We start from the raw sequence: 27,811 nt of genomic DNA, 5'->3' as shown, positions 1-27,811 counted from the left end.
TGCTTCAGTGTATGACTCCACAGCTGCAACACCACCTAGATGCTTGTGGGTGAAAGGAAACATCTGTCTCACGGGAGGCTCCAACAGGAGCTGGGCAGAACTAAGCTAAGTTTAGATTTGCTCTGCTATTTCCACTTGATTTTTTTTTTTTTTTAATCTAGAGACCTCTTCTTGTGTTGTATACACTTCTGTCCCGTAATATGGAGGGTTGTCACTTCCCAGATTATCAGTTAAGCCTCTATTTACAAAGCCTGAATTTATTTTAGGGAAGATATTTAGACTATTCTAAATTAAGTTGATTTAATGAATCTCTAGCATCTAAACTTGAGTGTTAAGAGAGGAACACAACTTTGTGGCTTTAAATGTCATGCTACTGTTCCATTTTCTATTTACCTTATAGCTTTCCACTTATCTCAAAATTTGGAGGTCTAATCCTGGGTCCCCTGTTAATTTGAAAGAGTCAATCTTTTCTATGAGAGTTGTGCATTTTTAAAATGCCAATCTTTGATTGTGAACAACAATGTTCTGTTCCGCAAAGAATTCGTTTTTGGTGAATAGGCTGGAAACCATCATTCTTGGGGGAATTGTCTGCTGCAGAGTACTGTTTGCTACCAACTGGATGCAAGTCATCTTGATTACCCAACTAAATGATCATATCTTCCTATTGTCAGCTTTCCTCAGAGGCAAGCATTCATCTGCTTTTTATATCATTTTCTGTTTAGAGCAATGAACATCTGACAGAACTAAATTTCAGGTTCTGCAGGTTTACTTGGTTTTGATACACATGAACAATTGGAGGTTTTGAAAATGTTTCCCTCCCATAAATTTAAATCCAGCAGCTTGGCTTGAAGTTGTTCTATAATAATGTAAACTGATAAAACCTTTATCCCAAATTCTTCCATTTTAGAGAGATGAGGTAGTGAAACAGCTGACTGGATTCCTGCATGTTAAAGTTGGAGTCATTAGGGATTTGCTCTAGTTTTCCATATAATTTCCAAAGATCTGTTTGCTTCAGCAAGAACTTAATGTCAGCATATCATTCAAAGACAGAGTAGATCAGTTTGCCCCAACCCAGCATCATTCCAAATGATTGTGTCACACTGTCATGCTATGAAGGTTTGATAGCAACGACTGAGACAGTAATGTAATAATAATAAAAAAAGATGTTTATTTCCTCACACAAGTTCTTGGATTAGTAACACCCATTAAAATAATGCGATTACTAATTTAGGAAGGATAACACAAAACCAGCAGTTACTAATTTAGAAAGGATAACCTGAAACCGTCGATTACTGCGCTATTAATTGGAAGCACTGCTTATCCCTACTTGAAAGCTAGCTTGTTCACTCTCCTAGTGAGAGGGCTCTCAGCCTCGAGGAGTTACCTTAACCCAGCGTCCCAGGAAAAGGGGAGGGGGGGAATACTCACGGTCCAGCCGGAGAGGATGGTCAGGTCATGTTCCCGTCCCTGCTCAAACTCTCCTAGCTCCCAAGTCTCTTTTTATACGGCTGGGGCTCTGGGCAAACACTGCTTTTGCTGACTTTTAGCAAGTTTCGCAGTCACAGGACTGTCTGTTTGTCTGCTTGGGAGGACCCTGCTAGCGAGGCAAGACCACAGCACCTCCGTATTGTGTCTTCCCTCCCCGGGGGTCGGTGCAGATTCCAGGTGGCAGACTTCACTTCTCCAGTCTTGTTAATCATTCCGCAGCCTTGCGCATATCAGTCCTTGCGTATATCGGTTGGTAGACTTCTTTAGTCCTGTTAAGTCCTCTGTTCAACAGCTTTGTGCACGTTAGCTCTTGTGCTATCAGTTCTTCTGCATATCAATTGACAAACTTCAGTCCTGTTAACTCTTCACTCGCCCGTCAGTCCACCCCATGACCAGAGTCACAGCCGTACACCCCCCCTTTTTTGCCCCTCAAGGACAATCATGGGTTTGATCTTGTTGTTGCAAAGGTGTTACTGTTCTCGTTCTTACCGAGGAGGCACAGGGCCTCCCCCCAGACCCCGGACCATCACCACACAGACACCAATATGAGGAGTGGCAAAATGGCGTTTAATGAAGCGTGTCCTGCTCTTTTATAATGCTGTAAAGCCCCGCCTTCTTCTCCGGCAGCAGTGCTCTGCCCGTTACGACCTTCCCATGTTCTGCCCCGCAGTGCCTCCCTGCTCATCCTTTTTCCTCCACATCTCCCCCTCTCCCATCAACGTTGTTTCGTTATATCGAGCGGGACGCAACGAAACAAGCGAAAGTGAGCCCATCTTATTCCGGCAGCTGGACGACAGCAACGGTGGATGTCATTGATCGCATGGCAGACCTACAGCAGGCCGCTGGGCGGAAGCTTGCGTTGGTAGTACTGCCGCTACTGCTCAAGGTTACTGTATGTGCGGTGTGCCGCGACGGGACCGCCGTCGGGTGGTTACTTGCGTTACTAGCTTCGTGATCAGAGCTGTGTGCTGCTTCCCCTTTTCCCGATTCTTAACGCAGGCGATGTCCTTGTCTTCGTCGTGCAGGGAAAACCTTAAAGGCATAGGCGGGATTGCTCATTTCCAACAGACTATATCCCCCCCCCAAAGCCCAGCCATTCCTCCAGAAGTTCTCCTTCTTGTTTTCGAGCAATCCAGACTTGGCCCGCTACTTTCAGCAAGGCTTTCTTAACGCAGCTCAGTATTACACACAAGCATAAGCCTATAATTATGAGGATTAGCAAAATGCGCAAGCGTTCAGCGAGCAGTCCTATTAGCCACTGTGGTAGATTGCCAAACAGGTTAGTTAGCCATTCGTCTAATGGCGTTTATTGTGGGCTGCGTGCAAGCTTACATACAGGTGCACTTCGTTTCCACCCCTAGGCTGCGCGTCACACTGCGTGATCTTCCGCTACGCCTAGTCTACCGCTTCTCATGCAAATATCTTGTCTATGCAGTTTCCCAAGATCCACCACATCTCCCCCCCTTTCTAGAACCTCTTTTTCCTGTACTATTAATTGATATACTCTATGCTCATGTCTATCAAGCAGTTAAGCCGTACATGCCGTAAGCAATAATTCAGAATTAGCAAGCCGCAGCATATCGCTATTACTACTGTGAGTGCTATCAAGCCTAGTGTTATAAGCCATTTCTAATCAAACCATGACAAGATCCACGCCCCTGTGTTGACTTGTTCCCCGTCAGGAAAGTCTCTGTCGGCCCCGCCTCGGGGTTGAACGGGATGCAGTAGTGAGCTGCTCTGTGCGCCTGTGCTCATCTCCTCCAGTATGACTCTGCGGTCCCCGGAATCATGAAGCCGGCGATAAGCATCAATGCAGCCATGCAGCAGCATCCCGTCTGGCGTCGCCCTGTTCAGGATGGAATCTCACCAAGAATGATTAGTTACACCCCAGACCCTCCCGTACGTGCATTTAGGTCAGGTTTTATGCATTTCATTGGAACCCATCTTATCTGCTCCTCCCGTTTTACCGCAGCCTACCCTCTTCCCTGTGATATCCACAAGAGAAGCAACGCTGTGGTCCCTTTCTCATCTGGTCCACCGCCGTGACAAGAGCCTGCGCTGCTGCTGTTCCCTGATTCTGTTTTTGCAGTACCGTGCGGATGACAACCGAAAGTGGTGTTCCTTTAGGGATCGTTTTCAGGATGTCCTGCGTCATGGCGTCACTCTGCTGCCAGAGGCACTCCATCATGACCGGACCCTGGGCCTCAGGGGGCAAGTCTGACTCTGCAATGGCCCGCTGGAGCCTGTCACAGAATTCAGTGAAGCTCTCTGCGTGTGTCTGTTTTATCTTTGTCCAGGGTGGCTCTACCTTTTCTAGCTTCCCGAGTTCTTCATACACGGCCCGCGAAGCCTCTGTTGTGGCCATGACCTCCCGCCTTATTTCCTCTAATGCACGCAATAGGGTGTCGACCGGGGATGTTGTTACTTCTTCTCCGCCCTTCGGCTTCCCTTTCGGCTGTGTCTCTCCTATTGCACACCCCCGCAGCCTGCGCGTAACTTCTCGCAAGCCCCCGCCTTCCTCGTCGCTGCTATCTTCTCCGCTCTCCTCCTCAACCGGCAATCTCACCCGAACCTTCCTCCCTCCTTTCAAGGTCGAACTCTGGTCTCTCCGCTCCGACTGGCCGTTACCCTTCCTCCCTCGCTGCAGTGCCTGACTCTCCCCGCCTACAGCACCCTCCTCTGCCGGGGCCCACGGCAGCAGGGTCCTATCTTCCTCACTAAGCGTCTTCCTCAAAACTGCGCCAGGCACGCAATCCTCGGGTTCGGTCCCGTCGACCCCCCATCCCTCTCTGTCTTGTGCGAGATCTTGCCAGGGATACACCGGAGGCGGCTCCTGAGATTCCACCGGTAGGATCACTGGAACCTCCCCGCCCCCACTCTCCCGTTCTTTCGCCGGGGCCTCCCTCGCGCTCCGCAGGAGCATTCTTATCAGCCCCCACACCTTTAACTCCCTCGCGGATCCCCCGTTCATCGGGAACTCCGCCAGCGCTGCTGTGCATTGCAGCCACAGTTCCTCCCGCAGAATCTCCATAGGAGAAGTAATCGCTCCCTCCTTTACGAGCCTCTCTACACACGCTCGTATCGCGCCCGCCTTCAGCGGCGCCCGCCATTCCTTGGCGCAGGCCATCACTACCTTACATATGGCCTCCATGGTTCCGGATCCGGATCCCTTCCTCACGCTCCCGGCGCCTGCGCCGGCCGAGCCGCCTCCTCGGTATCACGTCGGGGTCACCACTTGTTACCGTTCTCGTTCTTACCGAGGAGGCACGGGGCCTTCTCCCCAGGCCCCGGACCATCACCACACAGACACCAATATGAGGAGTGGCAAAATGGCGTTTAATGAAGCGCGTCCTGCTCTTTTATAATGCTGTAAAGCCCCGCCTTCTTCTCCGGCAGCAGTGCTCCGCCCGTTACGACCTTCCCATGTTCCGCCCCGCAGTGCCTCCCTGCTCATCCTTTTTCCTCCACACAAAGGCAAGTAGCCTGTGTTTAAAGCATTTACCTTAGCAAAGATTGTGCATAATATTAAAGCTTTCAAGCAGACAAAAGCAATACATATAATGATTATCATGAGTACAATTATTATGACAGTTTGTAAGCCCGACGCGAGCCAAGCTGATACAGACAGTCTGAAATTTTGGAACAATTTTTGCAGCCAATTAAACCTGTTATCATTATGCTGTTTAATGTCCAAAGCTAGGTGTTTAAGGTTTGTGATCTCCCCTTCAATCAGGGTCGAATGGTCACTCAGATTGAAGCAGCACATGCCTTTGAATTCTTCACATCCATGGTTGTGTCGTAAAAGAAGATAGTCAACTGCCGCTCTGTTTTCTAATACACCGGCATGCAAGGCTTGCACATCTCTAAGCATTGCTGATAGGGCAGCAGAAGTGGTGTTGATAGTTTTAGCTAAAGAACATGCAATCTTTTTTATAGCTTGATAGTTCATAGCAACTCCCACCCCAGGTGTAAGGAATGCTGCAGCTGAGATTTGTGATGCTGAGAATAAGATTACTTCTGAATTACATTCAGGGTTGAGGGATGAGGCCTCCCTCCTCTTTCGTGTTTGATTCCCAGCTATTTCCTTTATCTCTTGTTTGCTTGGCATATAGATGCTCAAGCAACCTATGGTACAGGGGCCACCAGTAGCATTGGCTGGAATGTAGGAGTAAGCTTTTACCCCGCATAGCCAAAACATTCCTGTAGGGAGCACAATATGTGCATAGTTAAAGGTTACATTGGTTGTGTGATTACATTTAAGAGGAGGCCCATCTTCCGTAAAATTGTGGCACGGTCGGGTTTTGCTGGTACAATTTACCATCAAAGCACACTCAACTGCAGGAAACATTCCTTTCACCTTAATTTCTATCATTGCTTTGTTATACTGTGTTGTGGCGGAACCCCATCGAGACATCTGATTAAACATATTAGTTACTTTGAAATTTGCTAGTATTGCCTTGTTTTGCACTGTCTCTAGGGGTATAGGGAACCCAATATTGCATGTGGTGTAAATTTGGGCTGCCGAAGTTCCTCCTTCTAGACAAAAGTGAGTGGTATTTAGTATTTCTCTAGCTAACTTTTCCCAAATATTGACATTGCTGCCCCATGGGTTTGAGATCAATGTTGTCACCAGGGCCGTCTGGAGTAGGAACACAAGTCTCCACATGGTATCCTGTAAAAGAACACATTTAGGTTTTCCTCGAGGCAGGGTGCCTTGGAATAAGTGGTTAATAATCAGGAATTATCCACCGAGAACTGATTCGATGAGTTTTTTCTGTGGCATCAAGTGCTTCCCATGCAAGGGTTCCTTGGGGTTTAGACAATGTTAACGGGACTACTCCAATTTGTGGTAGTTTTACCATCACAGGCTGTCCTGGTTTACCACGTGCAGGATCAATGTCAGGATTATCCTTAACGATGCCCGTATCGATAGGGCAAAAGGCCTGGGTTCTGGGACTACCAAATGTTCCCCATCAATTATTAAGTAGATGCACAGCATGGTTAATGCGTAGGTCCCAACTCGCTTTTTCTACTTGAGCATATCTTTTAAGTAAGCCATTGGCCCTTTCCACCATCCCGTTTGCTTGGGGATAGTAGGGGGTGTGGAATGTCCAACTAATCCCTTCTTGTGTCGCCCAGTCCTGTACTACGCGGGCTGTAAAGTGAGTCCCATTATCACTTTGTATTTCCTTTGGTACCGGTAATACACTGAACCATTCTTGTAATACCTTAATGGTAGTTTCTCCATTCGCAGTTCTGATGGCTGTCGCTCGGAGGAGACGGGAGACCACCTCGACTCCCACTAATATATATTTTCTCCCACTTGATGGTTTAAGAGGCCCTATATAATCAATCTGCCAGGTTTGCCATAATTGTTTTTTATCACTGATATGTAGTGGAGCTTGCTGTTCTGGATGATCCCTTTTTAATCTTAGTTGGCACTGAGGACAGGCTGTTATGATTCGTCGTGCAGTTGTTATATCTATGGGCCATCCTCAAGCTATACTTTCTTTTACTAAATCCTTTTCCCCTGAATGTCCTCGCTGTATATGTAGCCATTCTCCTATTCTGTCCCACTCTACTTCGCTTACTGTTACTCCTCTTACCCTCAACGACTTGTCAACTATCCCGTTCCATTTAGCTGCCAGACTTCCGTCTGAGCTGTGGGCTTTCACCCACCCTATCTCAATAGACCGTTTCCTTCCTTCTTCCAACAACTCTTCCCCGTCTGCTTGCTGCCATACTGGGCACCTATTTATTTGCCATTTATTACATTCCCAGAATCCTATCCAGTCTGTGGCCCCCTTGAATACTGCATATGAATCGGTATACGCTGTTGTTGCTCCATTTCTTATGGCAAGTCGGACAGCCTTGAGTTCTCCTACTTGGGTGCTGCCATCGCCTTCTTCTATTATCGTATGGCCTGTGCTTATTTCTAAGGCAACTGCTTTGTATTGCCACCCCGTGGCTATCCTATGTGAAGAGGCATCAGTGAACCATACCCCATTTAGGTCAGACTTTTCAGTGAGTGGTTCGGCTACTGCAATGGGAGATCTTGGGTAGCTTGGTACTGTTTCTGGTACAAGGCTAGTTAGGGGTAATTGGTATTTGGTTATCTTTACTGGTCCCTCCTCTATTTCCAGGCTATCTTGGACTCCTGATAGATACGCGTACCATTTACGAACTGTTTGTCTCTGGGCTATACCTTCAGGGGGTGGTGTTTGTATCCCTGGGGCAGCCGAGTGAAGGTATATTGAATGCCTTCCCAGGTGAAAGCAAATTTGTCTTTATCTTCTTTTATTAGCAGGACCATGAAGAACATATCTTTTACATCTAGTGTGGCCATCCAGGGGTGGGCTGCAGTCCTAAGCTGACTCACCAGTTCCGCTATATTGGGGACCGCAGCCGTGAGGGGAGCGGGAGCGGTATTAGCATTCAATCGGTGATAATCTACTGTTAATCGCCATTCTCCATTTGGTTTTTTGACAGGCCACACCGGAGAGTTATAGGGGGAGTGGGTGCGTTCTATAATCCCTTGCTCTTCTAGGTCTCTAATGACTTTGCTTATCCCGGATCGTGCAGCAGATGCTAAAGGGTATTGTTTAACATTAGTTATCTCACTAGGCGGCAGCGCGGGGGAGGTTTGCAAAAGCTTGATGTTAGCTGTTCCAAAGCTCCACCGGGTACCGTTTGGGAGTATCCAGTTTCTTCCTCGTAAAACATCAAACCCTAAAATGTTGTCATTTCCCTTTGGGTTTATTACTACCTCAAATTTGGTAAGACGTTTGTCTGCCGGGAGCCAGGCACAAAGTTTTGCCAAAGGACAAGATTCAGCAATTCCTGTAACTCCCTTTATAAAAATTGATCGTCTAGATGGTTTGATATTTAACCTATTGGCTGTCTGTTTGTCCAAAACACTTATCTGTGCACCAGTATCAATTAAAAAAGAAACTTTGTGTTTTCTAGGTCCTACCGGAATCACAATCCGGGGTTCTAAACTTTCAGGCTGCTGCGCTATTGATAGTACTCGGGTCGGTTGGCCTGATTTTCGACCAGCGCTACCTAGTTTTTTAGATCATGCAACTCTTCTCGTAACTCTGAGAAAGGGTTACTAGGCTTAGATTCTTGTTTACTATCTTGCGAGCCAGGTGGGGCGGATGGCAGAGTCACCCCTTTCGCTTGTTCCAGCTTGCTCACTATCTGTTCTATGTCCTCTGTTTTCTGATTATGCAGCATGGATTGTGGAACACCTAATGCCAGGGCATGTCGCCACAATCTATTTCGTTTCTCCCTGTCTTCTTGTTTAGTTCCCATTTCCTTATTGTGCCGCCTGGGGGGGGAACGTCCTCTCCTCGGGGCATATGAGGCAGTAGCCTGTCTAATGCGCTTTTCCCGTGGTTTGGTATCCATCCCCATCTCTTGCGCAGTTCGATGCACTTCTAACAAGGTATCCGCCCATGTCGGTATTGGCATGGGGGGGGGGGCATCGAGGTTATTATGATTGTGTGCCTCTGCAGCTACAATGCGATCTCGTATTGCTTGTAGCTTCAGCTTTAACACTGTAGGCAATCCCCGTATTAAAGGCGTTAGGCTGTTTGGGCTTACCGGGGCTTGCACGGGGACGTCGCAGGCTCCCCTTTCATACATCTGCTGTACACAAGCCGCCTTTTGTATGGCTTCTGTAAGCTCACTATGGGTATTTATACCTATTCTCAAAGGTTCTCCTCTGTTCCTTGGGTCTTGTCCCCCTGCCCAGTAGGCTACTCGGGAGGTGAGGGAGCGATTCCCAACTCTACCCGTCAGGAAAACTCCTGGTCCCCAATATCCTGATGCCTCCTCTTCACTTAGTATTATGCGATCACCTCCTGTTAAGGATACCCGCCACAAATACTCAGTTTCTGTTTCTGTAGGTTGCCTGCAGTATTTCTCTTGCAGTTTTCCCATCTCGTCTCCTGAGTAAGGGGTAGTTCTAACTGTGGTTCTAGCATTACCCCCATGGGGTCCTGTTGCGGTTTCGGTTTTTACAACTGGCCGCACATCCAGAGGTGAGGGTTCTGGAGGGTACAAATCACCATCGTCCTCTGAACTACTGCTGTTTCCCCATATATCTCCGTTCCAATCGTCCGGGTCCTCCACCAACATTTTTCTAATCTGAGCTGCTGTGGGGGGCTTCCTTGCTGTTGAAAGGATGAGTTCTAACTTGTTTTGTAATTTCTGATTTTGCTCTTTCTCTAATTTCAATTTTCTTTCAAGATCTACACACTCCTGCACCTTTTCTTGTAACTGTTCCTTAGTTTTTTGATGGGTCCGATTGGCTTGTTGGGCCGCCAGTAAACAGGCCCCTAAGATGGCACATATACGACCTTTTCCTTTCCCATCTCTTTGGTTACCTCTGACTTCCTCTATCCTACACACGACAGAGGCTTCATTTTCCCAATTATCATTTGCCCAGTCAATCCCAGGGCTTGAGGGTCCGCTTCCGTGCCTTCTCAATAACTCACGCAGCGACATAGTTCAAAAATATTTCTATCCAGTTACCCCAGCTTATGTATCCACTAAGTCTGTATCCTATCCTATCCTTATCCTATCTTGCCGACTACGCCAAAAACTGTCACGCTGTCATGCTATGAAGGTTCGATAGCAACGACTGAGACAGTAATGTAATAATAATAAAAAAAGATGTTTATTTCCTCACACAAGTTCTTGGATTAGTAACACCCATTAAAATAATGCGATTACTAATTTAGGAAGGATAACACAAAACCAGCAGTTACTAATTTAGAAAGGATAACCTGAAACCGTCGATTACTGCGCTATTAATTGGAAGCACTGCTTATCCCTACTTGAAAGCTAGCTTGTTCACTCTCCTAGTGAGAGGGCTCTCAGCCTCGAGGAGTTACCTTAACCCAGCGTCCCAGGAAAAGGGGAGGGGGGGAATACTCACGGTCCAGCCGGAGAGGATGGTCAGGTCATGTTCCCGTCCCTGCTCAAACTCTCCTAGCTCCCAAGTCTCTTTTTATACGGCTGGGGCTCTGGGCAAACACTGCTTTTGCTGACTTTTAGCAAGTTTCGCAATCACAGGACTGTCTGTTTGTCTGCTTGGGAGGACCCTGCTAGCGAGGCAAGACCACAGCACCTCCGTATTGTGTCTTCCCTCCCCGGGGGTCGGTGCAGATTCCAGGTGGCAGACTTCACTTCTCCAGTCTTGTTAATCATTCCGCAGCCTTGCGCATATCAGTCCTTGCGTATATCGGTTGGTAGACTTCTTTAGTCCTGTTAAGTCCTCTGTTCAACAGCTTTGTGCACGTTAGCTCTTGTGCTATCAGTTCTTCTGCATATCAATTGACAAACTTCAGTCCTGTTAACTCTTCACTCGCCCGTCAGATTGGTTCTGGTCACATATGGATTGTGTGAGGGCCAGTAATGAGCAATGTGCATTCATCTTATTTATATTTATGTAAAGTAGGTTTTGAATGAAAAGTAAAGATCAATATATAAAGATGTGTAACACAGAAACGTGAATGTTGCCTAGTCAGGCAGGAAAGTGTTTTACTGTACAAAATTTTGGCCCTTGAATAGCCATGTTTGACATCAGCCTCTCAAATTCATGAATCTCTCCTTTTACCAGCTCTTATTGTTGCCAGTGTAAAAGCCTGTTGGTTGCTTCTGTTTGTCTTTGCACCTCATACTTTAGCTTCTCCAGCCATTAAACTCCTTCTTTCCACAGTCTTAGTTGAAATACCTCTTTGGTCTCTGCAAAAGTGTTGGTACTGTGGTAAAAATGTGAAGTCTGTATCCATGTTACACTTAGTAAAGTATGTAATGTCTGCACAGCACTGTTACTGATGTAAAAATGCTAAATAAATGAGAGAACCACAGTATAGCTGGGGTTGGAAGGGACTTCTGGAGATCATCTGGTCCAACTCCCCTGCTCAAGCAGGGTCACCTAGAGCAGATTACCTAGGACTGTGTCCAGTCAAGTTTTGAATATCTGCAGAGAAGGAGACTCCACAGCCTCTCTGGGCAACCTGTTCCAGTGCTCTGTCACCCTCACAGTAAAGAAGTTTTTCCTCATGTTCAGATGGAACTTCCTGTGTTTCAGTTTGTGCCCGTTGCCTCTCGTCCTGTCGCAGGGCACCACTGAGAAGTCTGGTCCTGTCTTCTGTACTCCCTCCCATCAGGTATTTATACACACTGATAAGATCCCCTGAGCCTTCTCTTCTCCAGTCCCAGGTCTCCCATCCTCATATGTGAGATGCTTCAGTCCCTTAGTCTTCTTTATGGCCTTTCTCTGGACTCTCTCCAGTAAATCCTTGTCTTGTGCTGGGAGCCCAGAATTGGACACAGTACTCCAGATCTGGCCTCGTAGACAGGAAGGATCAACTCCCTAGACCTGTTGGCAGCGCTTTTTCTAATGCAGCCCAGGATACTGTGGGCCAACTTTGCTACATTGCTGGCCCATATTCTACTTAGTTTCCACCAGGGCCCCCAGGTCCTTCTCTGCAAAGCTGCTCTTGAGCTTATTGCCCTGTGCTGATGCATAGGGTTATTCCTCTCCAGGTGCAGGACTTTGCGCTTTCCTCTCTGCCCATTTCTCTAACCTGTTGAGGTCCCTTTGAATGGCAGCACAACCATCTGGTGTATCAGCCACACCTGCCAGTTTTGTATCATCTGCGAATTTGCTGAGGGCACATTTGGTCCTGTTACCCAGGTCACTAATGAAGGTATTTAACAGTATTGGCCTCAGTCCCCCAGAGGGCACCACTAGGGACTGTTTTCAAGCTGGGCTTCCTGCTGCTAATCACAACCCTTTGAGCCCGGCAGTTCAGCTAGTTTTCAATCCACCTGGCTAACCACTTTTCTAGCTCGCCATTCATCAGCTTGTCTATGATGATGGTACAGGAGACAGTCCCATAACTAAAATCCCTTACTAAAGTCAGAATAAACAACATCCACTGCTCTTCCCTTATCCACCAAGGCAGTCGTCTCATCATAGAAGGCCATCAGGTTGGTTAAGCACGATTTGCCTCTCGTAAATTCTTGCCGACTACCTCAACCACCTTCCTGTTCTTCATGTATCTGGAAATAGTTTCCAGGATTAGCTGCTCCATCACCTTCCCAGGGATCTAGGAGAGGCTGACTGGCCTGTGGTTCCCCCAGATCCTCCTTCTCGCCCTTCTTTAAGGTAAGGATGACATTTACTTTCTTCTGTTCCTCAGGAACCTCCCCCAATCACCATGACTTTTCAAAGATTGTTGAGTGGCCAATCTCAATTGGCCAGCTTCCTCAGCACTCAGAAGTGCATCCTGTTAGGGCCCGTGGACTTGTCTGTACAGTTTGTTTTAACTGTTCCGTAACCTGATCCTCCTTCACCAAGGGTAAGTCTTCATTGTTCCAGACTTCCCCTACAGTCTCAGGGGCTTGGGATTCCTGAGGGCTGGTCTTACGAGTAAAGACTGAGGTGAAGAAGGCGCTGAGGACCTCCACCTTTTCTGTGTCCTTTGTTGCCAGGGCCCCTGCCCCATTTAGTAGCAGGCCCACATTTTCCCTAGCCTTCATTTTGCTGCTTATGTGCCTGTAGAAGCCTTTCTTGTTGCCTTTCACATCTCTTGCCAGTTTCAACTCCAGGTGGGCTTTAGCTCTCCTAACTCCATCCCTGCATGCTTGGACAGTGTCTCTATATTGACCCCTCTATATAACCCCTCCTGGGTCACCTCTTGTACACTTCCTTTTTATATCTGAGTTCATCCATGCAGGCCTCCTGCTGCCTTTGTTTGTTTTCCTTCTTGTTGGGATGAACCATTCTTGAAATTGGAGGAGGTGATCCCTGAATATCAACCAGTTCTCCTGGACTTCCCTTCCCTCCAGGGCCATATTGCATGGGATTCTTTCAAGCCAGGTGCATGAAGAGACCAAAGTTTGCTCTCCTGAAGTCCAGGGTTATGATCCTGCTTTTTGCCCTGCTCCCTCCTTTCAGGATCCTGAACTCTGCCATCTCATGGTTGCTGCAGGCAAGGCTGCCCCCGACTTTCACATCCCAGAATCACATTCCTATACTGTGCTTAAATGTTTCTTGCACATATTATTTTGCATCTAATGTTACTGACAGAAGCGCCTGTTGCTTTTTATTTTTCTCAGCTGTACTAACCCTTCAAATCCTGAGCAAGGTTTGGTTTAATTCTTGCCTTACTGTTGCTAACTGGGCAACAGTTCTAAAAATCTCAGTGGTGATGGCAGATCAACAGGAAGGATCCATTTAGCTGCCTGAGATAAGAGTCTGAAGTATTTTTGGTCTTTATTGAAAGTTGCATTTTAATTTTGTAAACTTGAGGATGTCGGTGTAGAATTAAGTTTAAAATAGGTATGCATAGAATTTTGTAGTGCCAAGGTATGGTTGAATGCAGTCACACTTTAAACGCACGAAGTTGCTCAGTCTTAAAAAGTCCACACTGGGATCTAGACATCAGGTGTTCTGGGTTACTGTCCACTGCTGGTTTAACAAAAGCATAACATTGTTTTCCTTCTCTGACTCTGAATTCAGAGTCTACACATTGTCGTCAAGAACAGAATGCATAGAGACTAGATCTTGGTTTGAATCGTATACGTTTAAGGCTTTTTTCCCCAGATGTATGTATTAATTGGGAAACTGAACCAAAAAAAAAAAAAAAAGCTTTTGAAATAAACCAGATTCCTAATGGAATAAGAAAACTCCCTCCAGTGCATTTTCTCCCTCTATGTCAGCTTTTATAGTTCTGTTTCTGGCACGCATCTTCTGAGATTCCTTTAAAGATTGTTAAGAAATTTTCTCCTACATCAACAAACAACCCTCAGAGGCTGAGCGATGCTATAATAAAAAGCATCTTGCACAAAAGCATTGGTAATTGGCAGGGGGTAAAAGAGGTTGTAGGGAGGGAAGTGCAGGGCTGCTTTGCTCTGCAATTTTTTTTTGCTTTCTAAGATTTACCAAAATGTAAACTTGCATTTCAGGCTTGTAGGCAATACTTTTTGGGGAGAAAACAGTGCTTGTGTAGGGCAGGTATTTGGAACAATTTTATTGAAAACAGCAATGTGTACCTTCACTTATGCTTTTAGGATTGTATTTATTGATGTCCAACTGTCATTAATTCCCTCTGTCTTGGACTGACCCAAACGGTTAGCTAGCACTCAATAAATGGTGAAGAACAAAATTTGAAGGAAGTTCTTAGGTGGTTCAGATAATGCTATGGGAAGTCCCTCCCAGCAATATTCAAAAAGCCAGGAAAACATATAGCACTGCAAGTATATTCCTGAAGCTTTAAATGCTAGCAAAAAGCTTTCCAAGTTTTTACTAGCAAAAAGCTCATGAATTCCCCTGCTTTTTTTTCCCCTTAAGGGTATACAGTGAACAGTAAGCTGGAATACCTCTGGAAAGAGTTCAGTTAAGCTACCAGCAAAATTCCTGTCTAATAGCATATTGTGTTACGTACTCAGCGGATCAGTAATGCTCTCCTAACTCTCTTGTTTGAGTTTAATGACAATGCTATGGTCCTTTTCCAAAATACTGGGAGGGTATGTATGTGTGCGTATCTGTTGCATATGTATGTATATGTAGGTATCTGCATGGCGGTTCATGCCCTGCAGGTGGGGGGAGCAAGTTTCATGTGAAGCACCCTCAGGATTAAAGGTGAAGGAAATACAGGAAATACAGGGTGAACATCTGGAATTTCTGTACTAATCAGAGAATTCAGGGAGCATGAAGCAAGCACTGAGTGTACCCAAAAAGCAGAAGATCAAATTATTATTATTATTTTATTTTATTTTTATTTTTTTAGCTTTTAGGTCTAAGTTAAAAAAAACATTTTGGTAATTTGTTATGCACCCAGAATGTGTAAGGTAATTAGTGTTCACAGCTTGCCCAGGAGCGATGTGGGAATGCCACTTTTGATCCGAATTGCCTAAGTAGGAAACCAGGAGTAGAGATTAGCCATATTAGCTTGATGCTTTAATCACAGGGTTTTGGGTGGGTTTGGGGGGAGTACCAAGGTATACTAAAAGGTTTCTTTTTTTAATACTTAAGTAGCAATGAAGAGTAGGTGAAAATATAAGTTTGTAGAGGTTGTTAGGCATTTCCAAGAACCACTAGCTAAAAATATATGTTTTCAGGATGTGCTGGGAGACTGTCTTACAGGAGACAATCATATTCCCACAGTAGTAAAAAAATGTTTACAACAAATTAAACAACATTTTTGCTTTTCAGTTTTTCTTTCAGGTATTTAGCTGTACAGAAATAACTGTTTGTTGTTTTGAGTATTTTATTTATTTGGTTTGTTTCCCCTTCTTGTGCAGGCTTGTGTAAAAACACATGAATGGAAAAGTAAAAGGAAGGGAGAGGAATTCACAATACAAAATACATGTATTAGTGGGAGATATATCCAGTGCTAGAAACTTGTATTAAATAATGAATGCATTTCCTTTTATATTAGAGGCATCCTTTTCTTAAAATCTCAAGAAAAGAGCAAAAAGAGTAAAAGGCTCCAAGTCTGCCATGTCTTATGCACATGTTTAGCTTCAGGCACTGTTGTTGGTTTTAGTGGTGATGTGAGGAAGGTCAAATAGATGGTAAGTCTTTGCAGAAATCAGTCTAGGGGACTGTTGCCTAAGTGGTCTGTGGAGTCCCTGCTTGTCTGCAAGAGTCTGGCTGCTGCTGGTGGGGCTTTTCTTTCTCACCAGCTGTAAACCTCATTTTTAAAATACCAAAGTATTCTAGACTCTTTCCAAATAACACTCCTCTGTGCAATTGTTTGCAATAACTGCCACCGGGGTTTTAGGAGATCTCAGATGGGAAAAGGAGTGTCTCTCTGCAAAACCCACTCTATATTAAGATATGGTCTTTTCTCAAAAATATACAAATCCCTGGGTTAGATCCAAGAGCCATAGATGAGACTTAGAAGCCTTGAAGAAAATGTGTTTTCCTATCACCTGTTGAAATGCTGAGTTTCTGTCACAGAAAAACAAGATACAGATCAGGTAGAGGGAAGGAACTGTGTGGTGTAGCTTTTTTCTTCAGAATGCAAGATAATAGCTTTGAGCTCTCTTCAACTGAACTAGGTGATCTTGGGCAAGTTGCTGGACTTTGAGTCTTGGTTTCTTCAAGCAGAGTTGTGCATCTCTGCCTTGCAGACATGCTGTGAAAACAGTCATTTGTTTGCCACTATTATAGCCAGTGCAACAGGGAAAGCAGCTGACCTGAGGCCCTGGAAAGCCTGTCTTATTGACCTTTTAGAGATCGGAACAGGCCTATGGTTGACTAAGTAAAAGGGAAATGCTTGATAGGGAAATCCATGTGTAATATATTTATCAAATTCATCTAAAATATAGTTAGTTTAAAGACTCTGCCCAACCCTATATTTGGGTAGGTGTGTTGAATACAGTTCTGGGGGTGCCCTGCTTAGCCTGCATCTGTGCTGTTGTGGTTGCAAAGCTGTAGAGCCAGTGCTTTTTAAGAAGAGAGTTTTGTATGCTTCCCTGAACTGTCTGAACACTAAAGTGACAGAAGAAGATGCAACATGGAGGAAATCTGGATGCTTTAAAACTGTTATTGTTACTGCATTCATATTACTTGTTATTCTACTGGGTAATTAATTTTGGTTCTCATGTTCATCTTCTGAAGATGCTTTTCTTCCTAAAGGATTTCTGTTAAGATCAATACTGAGAGACCAAAGATGGAATGATTGAGCCCAGCTGCAGCATTCATCTCATATACACTGGTTGCATCTTGCGTAGCATACTGCCAAAGTAGCTCTGGGTCTCTGAAAGTACAGCCTGTGACATTTTCTCAACAATCAAAACTATATCCCTGTTGCCCTCCAGTCTTTTACATGCTGTTTTACAGAACAGCTAGAAGAGCTGGGAGCAGGAGCTCTGTTTCCTGGTGGTTTGGGGAATGTGGGAATGACTCTTAGGCAGCAATGGCAGCACAGAGAGAAAACTGTTTAAAAAAAAACCCAAAACAAAACAAAAAAAACACTTTCCTCAAAGCAAACTTTCCTAGTAGCAGAGGCCCTGAACTTTTGTGTGCATTTTGTGGGTTGACTGCTTTTGGAGTAACTATTAGCGCTAGTAAAATGATCATGCAAATATGGTGAAGAAGTGCTGTAACAAACTTCCAGGCATGCTGTTGCTTTGCCACTTACTTTTCTGGGCTGCTTCTTTCAATCTGACTGAAGTTCATTTTAGTCCATGTGTTTTTTGAGTGTGTTTGAAGAGGCATAACCAGCCCCCTTTTAAGTAGTAGTTGCTAGGCTCTTTAATTAAACTGCTGAGTTCAGACCCACAATCCATCCTTTGCTAGTGTTGCTCTGATAGCAGAGCTACAAATGTATCTCTGTGTTCTTGTAGCCAACCCTAAGGCAAATAGTGTTTTCAGATTATACTCTAATTTACGTTTTAGAATATACTTGTCCTCTCTCTCTGGTGAAAATGACTGTTTAAAAAAAAACAGAAAAAAAACAAAAAAAAACCCAAAGGCTGTCAGGCTCCATTAATAGATAGGGCTAGCGAATCGTTCCACTCCGGAGCGCCCTGTGGCCAGGCGCCGTTCCCTGAAATCCTGTTCTTTGCCTTCCAGATTCTGACCTGAGCATGCGGACACTCAGTACGCCCAGCCCAGCGTTAATATTCCCGCAGAATTCCCACAGTTTCCAGAATGGCAGAGGGTCGTCTACTTCCTCATCCTCCATCACCGGGGAGACTGTTGCCATGGTCCACTCACCGCCTCCAACCCGCCTCACGCATCCTCTCATCCAGCTGGCATCCAAACACCAGAAGGAACAGGCCAACATAGACCGGCTGCCGGATCACTCCATGATCCAGATATTCTCTTTTCTGCCTACCAACCAGCTGTGCCGCTGCGCCCGGGTGTGCCGCCGCTGGTATAACCTTGCCTGGGACCCACGGCTTTGGAGGACTATTTGCCTGACGGGCGAGACAATCAACGTAGACAGGGCTCTTAAAGTGCTGACGCGGAGGCTTTGTCAGGATACACCTAACGTATGTCTCATGTTGGAGACAGTAATAGTTAGTGGCTGCAGGCGGCTCACAGACAGAGGACTCTACACCATTGCCCAGTGCTGCCCAGAGCTGAGGAAGCTGGAGGTGTCTGGCTGTTACAACATCTCCAACGAGGCAGTCTTCGACGTGGTGTCACTGTGTCCCAACCTGGAACACCTGGATGTGTCAGGTAACAGGGGATACTTAAACACTCATACGAGGTGGGGGCTAGAAGGCTGGTGCGAGCCCAACTCCTGGTCCCCACAGCTGCATAGGTCCCCTTTCTGTGTCACCTTTGTAAGTAGGACTACTAATCTTGTAATGCTCTAGTGGTATGCAAGGCATGGCTAGACTCTTTATACCCCAAATGCCATTAGTACCTCCTGAGTGGACAGGCCCCATTCCCTGGAAACTAGCTAGCAGAGATGACCTATTAAAATAGCGAGACACTTTCTATAGGTTTTTGCATAAAGCACGCTTATGGAAGCCCAAGTTGCAGTCATTAGCATATTGCATAGCAAAGGCTAGCTACTAGAGTAAAATTTGTTTTAGTATATATTTTTTATGTATACATATGATGAGAAATGTATATATCTGTAATCTCATTTGATTAGTGACTTGAGCAGCAGCTCAGAATCAGTGCTAGACTTCTGTCTAGGTACAAATTGACATCTCTAGCTGAACTTCATGTTCCTTTTGTTTCCATTGATGCTTTAACCAGACTTAGGCAGCTTTAACTCATGTGTGTGTGCGTGTACAGTGTATACATTTGCTTAGTGGCTTTTTTGTTTTCCACCACAGTTATGTATCACTGAAGCTGGTTAAATGAACAGAGATGTTTTGGACAGTTTTCCCCAGATGTGCTCTGGGGGTACAAGGTGTTTTTTTGTCCCTAGGTTCAGCCAAACAGGATTTCCCCTCTGCAAATAGGTTGGCACTTAATTGAAAAAATTCACCTAAGCAGAGCACTGAAGTAAATTTGGCATTCAATTCATATTTTGTGGTCTCACTGTGTTACCACTCTAATGTTGATAGTAATCAGCTGGCCAAGATTTGCCATTGCAGCAGTACTGATGGCTACACAACAGGCAGGGCAAAGTGGGGATAGAAAGCAATCCTGTTGAGTCACTGGCACTTATGTGAACACGTGAACTGATTTTTCCATGGCTGCCTATCTGGTGCAGGCTCATTTTGTTGTTGTTGTTTTGTTTGTTTGTTTGTTTTTTAGCAGTCCTTGCTTGCTTTGGAACAAGCGAGACAAAAATTCTGGTTTTGAATGTTATCAAATCAGCATGTATGGGTTCAGACCTGGCTTTTACAGCATGTGCCTGTGTAAGAATTTAAGAGAATTCAATTTTGGGGCCTTGATTTGAGCCCACTTATAGTTCTAATGTGGGTAATTTTTTAGAATGCTTTGGAAACAGTATCCCATTTTCCCCCTCCTTCTGTCTGGATGAAATAAAATATATAAAAATGGTTTTCACTTCTTTTCTGTTGGACCCTGGTTTTTTGAAGGGTTGCTGGGCAATTTGCCAGTATATGTAATGATGATCCCTTAGTAACATTATTGTTCTTATATTTTGCGTACGATGCTCTACTTGCTGGCATGCGCAAAGGGAGGGGAATGAATCTAACTAAACAAACTGAATGCTATCTGATAGGGCCAGAAATGATCTCAGTTATTTGTAGCAAATCCCAGGTTGGTGTATACACAGCACTGTCTTTGGATAAAGAGCGTGTCTGATCCATCTTAATAGTATGTGTCCCAAGGATTGTATTAACCTCACAAGATTTAGCTCCTATGGAAGCTGCTGCCCATGTGAAATGTGGAGCTCTTTCTTTAAAAAATTCTGTTATCCACAGGAACTAACTTAATCCTTCCAGTTATTTCCTATTCCTTTCCTCCCTACTGGAAGGGCAGGACATGCCCTCTGTAAACACGTTGGTCTTCAGTGAACAACAACTTCTCTTGGAGTCCTACCAGAAAGGCACCTCAGCTCAGTAATAAATTGTAGGATCAGTGGGGAAAAGGCATCTTATAACACCCGCACAGGAAAGCCAGGTCAAACAAGGATTCCGTGAAAGGAAGAGACAGTTTGGGCGGGAAAGAAAGTATAATTGGTTTGGTGGACAATGTCTCAGAGACTGGAGCAGGAGAAAACCTTGGTCGAGCAACGGGTGATTCTGTTGCACAGGTTCAGACTTTCTCATTAAACCTCACTTTGTCCATCTCTGAGGATGTTTCCTATAGAAGTGAGTTTTCTTGCTCTCGTTCTCTCTCTGCCTTCTCTCTGTTTTCTTAAACAGAAGGGGTGATTCCTGGACTTACTAAAAAAACAGGAAAAGCAACCCATACATTTGTAGTTGCAAGTCTTCCCCTTCAAAGGACAGGGGCCTGGGTTTTGACCAGCCTGCACAGGTTTGAAGGCATGTGCCGAAATACCCCCTTGCAGAGCCCGGACTCGGATTGTGCCATGGGTGCTTATGTGTCTAAATAGAAGGTAAAACAGGGGAGGCCGGAAAGAAGAAAAATACACGTTTTTCATAGCCGAGAGCCTGTGAAAGGAATTCCAGAAATAAGGTTTCAAGTAGTGATTTTGGTTGCTGTACAGACTCTCCCTGGATTCTCTAAAATGGGGCTGTACTCTGGGTCTTTGGACAAACTTTGGGCTAAAATCAGAAGATCTCATATGAGGACATCTCTTCTGCGATAAAGTCCAAGGAGCAATTAGGAGAACAAGGCTTGCGTCTAACATATGAGTGCTTCTTGGACCTGAAGTGGTCCATTGGTCTGATCTCATACTGAGCAAGAAAAGTTGGGCACATGTGCTGGAGGATAACACTGTACTTATTGCTAGTTAATCAAAACCCAATTTCTCATTTGTACATCTATTTGAATCCCTCTCCTGCTTGCTCTTTAAGATGGTTACTTGGCAGCGATAACATCAGAATCTTTAATGTCAGAACCAGACATTCATATTAACTTCCCGAGTTTTCCACAACATAAATTCTGTGACTCTCAACATCTACTTTGTGGGCAGCTCTGAGGTATCCCTAGAAGCTGGTTGAGCTTGACTGCAAGTTATTATCTAGCATGCTAGCCAACATTTTTTTAAATCTTTTTGGAAGTTGCTTCTCCCTTTTTAAAATCCGTTACCTTTCCTTTATGGAAAATCCTACTACAAGAGTTTTGTTTTTTACATTTTTATTATTTAGGGCAGAGAAATAGTTACAGACCCAGAAACTTATCATTTTGCCTAAAAACCAGACAGTTGTATATCAACATGGACTCTTTCCTGCTGCAACTATTTTGAATACCCTTCCTATGAAATATTTTACATTGTAGCCAAAATAACTAGACAACAAGAGGATGCTGACCTTGTCAAAACAGTGATCACACACTGATGTACAGTGTCTCCAAACCTGCTGTGAGACTTCTCACCCATTCACTTTTTAATTTCAGTCATTAAAGTGTTCCTCCTTCTTGGATCCTCAGTAAACGGGATATTCTCCTCTGCCTCATCAACCCTTCCTTCTCACTTAACCACATTTTAAAACTGGATTCTGGTCAGCATGTAAAATATCCATATTGATTTCTTAATCTGACAACCCCTTTGTGCAAGCACAAGAGCAACAGCTGCATCAGGTCTTGGAGAAGTCGACAGAGCTCTGCCTAGGTGCCAGCTTCTGCTGTGAAAACCCAGCTCAAGGATGGGGACTCCTGTTGTGCATTTTATATCACCTAGTCCAAAGTATGTAGTAGACATGAAATCTTACACCAGTAAAACTGAATTATATTCCTTCCCTTTAGAAGAATCACCTTGCACTTTTGAGCATCTATGTAGTTTTTATTTGAAGGCAAACATATTTCCAGAAATCCCACTATGAGGTAGATAGATCTGCAACCCAATCTAAAGAGGAAGTAGCAGCAGTCAGTTTTAAAAGGACTTTGTACATTGAACAAAGTTCTTTGCTTCAAGGTCCCAGAGCTTCTCCATGACCTGTGGACAATTTGCCAGTTTCATTGTGTGTGAGGCTTAAGGTAAATTTTGCATCTTTTCCAATAAATTGGAAGCCTGAATTAAAAGTCCAGTTGCAAACCCTTATGGTGCATGAAGGAATCTAATTGCAAGTGCAAGCTATTTCAAGGCCATACCCCAGGCTGCTGAGGGCCTTTTTTTTGAGCCTGCTGGTTTATCTCACTTTTTTTTTTCTTTCAGTTTTTAAGAACTGAACAACACTCATACTTGCCACTAAGCCTCTAAATAAGAACGTGTTGTATCTTTTGGGAGGGTTTCCATACAAAGATAGTCATGCTCTTTATTTCCAGACTAAAGGATTTGTGCAGCATTTCTGATCCATGCCAACTTTAAAGTTGTCATCCTAGCTTTTCTGGCTTTCAATGGATTTTTTCTTTATTTTGGCACTTACACTTGCTGTTCTTTCCCCAGGGTTTGGGTCACTTCATCCCTTCCCTGTTGGCCAGTGTTTCCAGCAATACAGAAAAGCTCCTTTACCTATCTGAGAGCACCCCTTTAGGTATACGCTGCAGAATTTGTCTGAGTAGACATTTATGGCTAAAACTGTTGGGCGGGCCAGAGTCACGAGCTGGTAGACGTCCCCTTCTTCCTTACTAGCCATGCTAATGCAGCACACGCAGCTGAACATGACACAGGTAAGACTTTCCCTTCAGGAGCCTCAGACTGCAGATTTGCCATGGAGCAGAAGGAGCACCTTCCAGAGAAAGCTTTCATTCACCACTATGCGCAGGGTAGAGGTTAAAATGGGGAAAGTCTATGAGCATGTTTTTCCCTTTAATCTAACTCTTAATCTTTCCTTCCAAGGTCTGGTCTGTCTCCTCTAGTCTAGTTACCTCCATTTGTAGCCAGGCCTTCTTGCTTAAAATAGTCCTTTCCATGTCTGTACGTGTCCTCCCATGTCCTTACAAGTCTGTTGGCTCCTGCTGACTCTCTCCATTCTCCTTAGATTACTCAAATCCCCACCCTTCTGCAGACACACAGTTTTGCCATAGTTTTGTGTCCTTCCCAAATGGCAGGCTTGGGGCAGAATAAACATCTGTTCCCCAAATGCTTTTTGGAGAGTGGGTGGGGTTTGTCTTTTCCATGATGGGGTTTGATGGTAAAACAGCCTCTGATGTTGGCTGATGCGCTCAATGAGACTGCCTTTGCTCAGAAAGCTGTGTTGGTTGTCATGCAGTACCATTTTCTCAAATTGTCACTGCATTAATATTGCAGTAAAGAATTAGATTGTCCCTAGATAAACCTAGGACCATCATTTCACATTTGGGATGTCGACAGAACTGTTTTGTTGTTTTGCTGGTGCTCAAAATCCCAAAGCAACCTCAGTGGCTCCAGTGGAGTTATTTAGTATTTCCCTGGGTGTAGGGAGGCATCCCAGCAAATCCAGACTAGTCAGTCAGGATGTTTCTGCTCTTGCAAAGTGAAGATGTCTGCATCACCTTCAACATGCAGTTTCATACCTGCCTTTTCCAGTCTCTCTGAGTGTGTGTGGTTTTTTGGGGTTTTTTTTTACTGCTCATTTAAATTTGCTGTGTTTTTCCACCTAGGCTGCTCCAAAGTGACATGCATCAGTTTGACTCGCGAAGCCTCCATCAAGCTGTCTCCCTTACATGGGAAACAAATCTCCATCCGCTACTTGGACATGACAGACTGCTTTGTCCTGGAGGACGAAGGACTGCACACCATTGCCGCTCACTGCACTCAACTGACCCACCTGTACCTGCGTCGCTGCGTCCGCATCACCGACGAGGGTCTCCGCTACCTGATGATTTACTGCACGTCCATTAAGGAACTGAGCGTGAGCGACTGTCGCTTTGTCAGTGACTTTGGCATGCGGGAGATTGCCAAGCTGGAGTCACGCCTCCGATACCTTAGCATCGCTCACTGCGGTCGGATCACAGATGTGGGCATACGTTACATTGCCAAATACTGCAGCAAGCTGCGCTACCTCAATGCGCGGGGCTGCGAGGGTATCACAGACCATGGTGCGGAGTACCTCGCCAAAAATTGCACAAAACTCAAATCACTAGATATTGGCAAGTGCCCTCTGGTCTCAGACACCGGCCTGGAGTTTCTAGCCCTCAACTGTTTCAACCTGAAGCGCCTGAGCTTGAAATCATGTGAAAGCATCACTGGGCAGGGCCTGCAGATTGTAGCTGCCAACTGTTTTGACCTGCAGATGTTGAACGTGCAGGACTGTGATGTCTCCGTGGATGCTCTGCGGTTTGTTAAACGGCATTGCAAGCGCTGTATTATAGAGCACACCAACCCTGCCTTCTTCTGAAAGGATACCCCACAGCTGTTGTTACAACACAGTATTAAAAACACTGATGTATAGACACACAATCCCATACTCAGTAATGCTGTCTTTTCTATGGCTCACAGGAGTCAGTTTTTCTTGTTTGTTGTTGGTGGGGCGGGGGGTGGTTCTAGAGGACTATTTTGTTTTTGGTTTTTGTATGATCACTTTTTAAGGTGCAGTGGGTCTCTGTGGAGAGGCTGCCTTAATGCAAAAGCAGTGAGTGCTCAGCATCCCCACTGTGATGCCTTTTCCATAACAGCCCTGATCTTGTCCCAGGCTAATGTAGCTGACTCCAAAGGGAATAGCACATAATCCCTCCTTTGGAAGTGCTACTAAGCTGTGTCAAATACATCTGAATTCCAACTGTGCTCATGAATCTGACTATGCAATATATGTCATGTTCCCCAACTTCTAATACAGCTGATAAAGCATCCCCTTATCTCCATGTAGTTTCTCCTTGGTGGTCATTCCTTGTAATTCCTCAGGAAATACTGGGTGATGTCTTCAAATGTACTTGACTGGGGCAGAAGATGAGCTGCTGGCTATTGCTGAGCACTGTGCTGAGTGAATTTGGAGATTATGCTCATGCATGGTTTCTCTTGGAAAGCCCACTTCCAGGTCACTCATGCGTTATCACCACTTGCCTTCAGTTCTGCATCAGCCCTCTCCTGCATGTGCAGTACCACCCTCTGGTAGCTGACAGGGACTTCTGGGTCTTGTAAGCAGTGACATTTTCACTTGAGTGAAAGAAAACAGATAAGATATTGGTGGTCTGGCAAAGGAAGAAGCCAGCAGATCAGCCTGAGAAGCCTTTGCATTTTTTCAACAAGCCAGGATAGCTCTGTGGTACACCAGGGACTCTGAAGTGTTGTGGGATGGTTTGCATGGGGCAGTCCCAGTTGCTATGCTACACTGCTGTCACCAGAAGGTCTGTCTGCCTGCCTTCACGGTGTCTCCTCAGCAGCCACGGCACCACTGCAGCTGACACTCCCTGAATAAACCAGGTGCATGCGTTGAGGTGTGTTCAGTATGTGCCTTAATACACGTAGAAACCTGACCATTTTCTGTGGCCTTCCAGTTTAAAGGATGGATGGCTGATCTCAAGACTTCAAAGACATTAGCCTGACATGAGATCACACTCCTGGGGAAAGAGGGGCTTAGAATGTTATTCACATTAGATTTAGATTTTTGTAAAACCTTGTTGGTGTGTGTTCCCTTAAGCTGGAGAAATGGCTGCTGTTCAACAAGGAATTAAAACATCAGCCTTGCCCTATGACACTGGAAGCCCTTTGTGCTCTCATGGTCATGCTTGTGCTCAGGCAGGTGGCTTGGAGGTTCCCTCGTCTCATTGCCTCCTTCCCCAGAGTGTGTGGTTGTTTCACACTTACTTCCTTCACTCTTTTCTGGCAGCTGTTTTCTCTGCGTTTCCACATGTAATGCTCCAATCTGAAAGCCAGACATGTTAGGAGTGATGATGTTTTCAGGCAGGCCCCCTGCACGTGACTGACAGGTGAATTCGTACATTCAGCTCAAATGCTCTGTCTTGGTAGAGGATGTAAGAAGGGAAGCACTGCGTCTGGTTTTCATAAGCTGTAGTTCCATTATCTCCAGACAACACTAATAAAATCATTGATTTGAAGTAAAAATCCATATGCTCAAGAAAAATATGTAATTGCTGAGGAGATATTTGTAGCAACACACTCTCAAATTACAAAAAACAATGCTTTTGCACATCCCTGCGGCAGGAACTTGTCCTACTTGTGCAAAATGTCCTGTAACTTGTGCATATTCCTCCAGTTGTGAATTTCTTAACTTAGGGGATATCATCAGCTCTGAATTATAAGTAATATTGTACAAAAGCAAAGAGAGCCAAAGAAAATGGATTTTTCACTGCTCTTACTGGTCAGTGCCTAACAGGAGGGTGATACCATTCTTTGACCAGTTAACATCACTGTAGTTTCCCTTTTTGTATTTTTAAAATTAGAGATTTTCTTGAGCAAGCAGTACAGTATATTTTATCCAAGTCAGCTATACTTTGTTTATCCTTTATCTCAAAATGGCCCCAAGAATAGTTAAATGTTAAACCCATTCCTGAGGGTGGTGGGATTTTGAGCCATTTGCACTCATGAAATATAAGTCTTATTAGTAACATTTAACTGTTTATTCAAAAAAAAAAAAAAGGCTACTTCTCTGGCTATGCTAAATTGAGTGAATAGTACTACATGGTTTTTAAGGTTTCTAAGGTTTAAATTGGCCTGTACTGTACAAATCTCACTATAAAGCCTTAATTTACTACCAAGAAATAAAGCAATATATTGGTAACTGATGAGCATGCATGGTCATTTACACTAAGTGATTAACTTCTGGCCAAAATGGAAAGATATGAAATATTTGTAGAGTTTTGTTTTCTTGAAACTAGGTAGGTAAATGAGCACATCATCATATGAGGTAGGTGGATGGCTATAAAAAATGATTTGTTATAGATTATGACCTTGTATGTCTGTTTCCTTATAATTTGCTTTTCCTTATGTGATTCTTCTTGACCTTAAAGCATAACCACTACCTGGAAATGTATGTAAAAGAAAAGCCAGTATATAAAAGGCATATGTATAAGAAGTTCAGGAAGGCCTCTGCATTGATTTAAAGGCAAGTTAACATATTTGATGTGAAAAGTAAAATGGAATGACTGAAAGACTAGAGTACTTACTAGTGTAATGTTTCTTTTTGAATGTTTTAAAAAATCCACTCTGGGGTCACTAGTAGAAAATGAATAAAGGTAATTTTTCTAAGCCAAACATTTTTAAGTACACAATTTTACAGTCTTACATGATCTGATTTGGCACTCTGAAGCTGCTACTTATTTCAAGAAAATTTGAATTTAACTTATTGATACAGCTTACCTGTTTTGACTTTTAACCTTTTTCCTGTGTCTGCTTGCAAACTGACACGACAA

General features: G+C 44.5%; 1 protein-coding gene and 1 long non-coding RNA gene across 5 annotated transcripts in view; one reads left to right on the top strand and one right to left on the bottom strand.

The window, feature by feature from the left end:
- Positions 1 to 27,555, top strand: part of FBXL7 (F-box and leucine rich repeat protein 7) — a 223,436-nt gene extending 195,881 nt beyond the window's left edge. For all 4 annotated transcript variants that reach the window (XM_067290987.1, XM_067290988.1, XM_067290989.1 and 1 more), the window contains 2 exons: positions 18,095 to 18,706; positions 24,104 to 27,555. In XM_067290987.1, the coding sequence (XP_067147088.1) occupies positions 18,095 to 18,706; positions 24,104 to 24,840 (1,349 nt within the window). In that variant the 3' untranslated portion in view covers positions 24,841 to 27,555. The remainder of the gene's footprint in view (positions 1 to 18,094; positions 18,707 to 24,103) is intronic.
- LOC136991392 (uncharacterized) lies at positions 1,146 to 4,950 on the bottom strand. The gene is made up of 2 exons (XR_010883591.1): positions 4,622 to 4,950; positions 1,146 to 3,334 (listed from the first exon to the last, which is right to left on the bottom strand). It is a non-coding gene; the product is annotated as an uncharacterized lncRNA (long non-coding RNA).
- Positions 27,556 to 27,811: the final 256 nt, after the last annotated feature.

This window comes from Apteryx mantelli, chromosome 2 (assembly GCF_036417845.1).
Source record: "Apteryx mantelli isolate bAptMan1 chromosome 2, bAptMan1.hap1, whole genome shotgun sequence".
Taxonomy (NCBI): Eukaryota; Metazoa; Chordata; class Aves; order Apterygiformes; family Apterygidae; genus Apteryx; species Apteryx mantelli.
The sequence above is the reverse complement of the archived record's forward strand: the minus strand, read 5'-3'. Positions and strand labels throughout refer to the sequence as shown.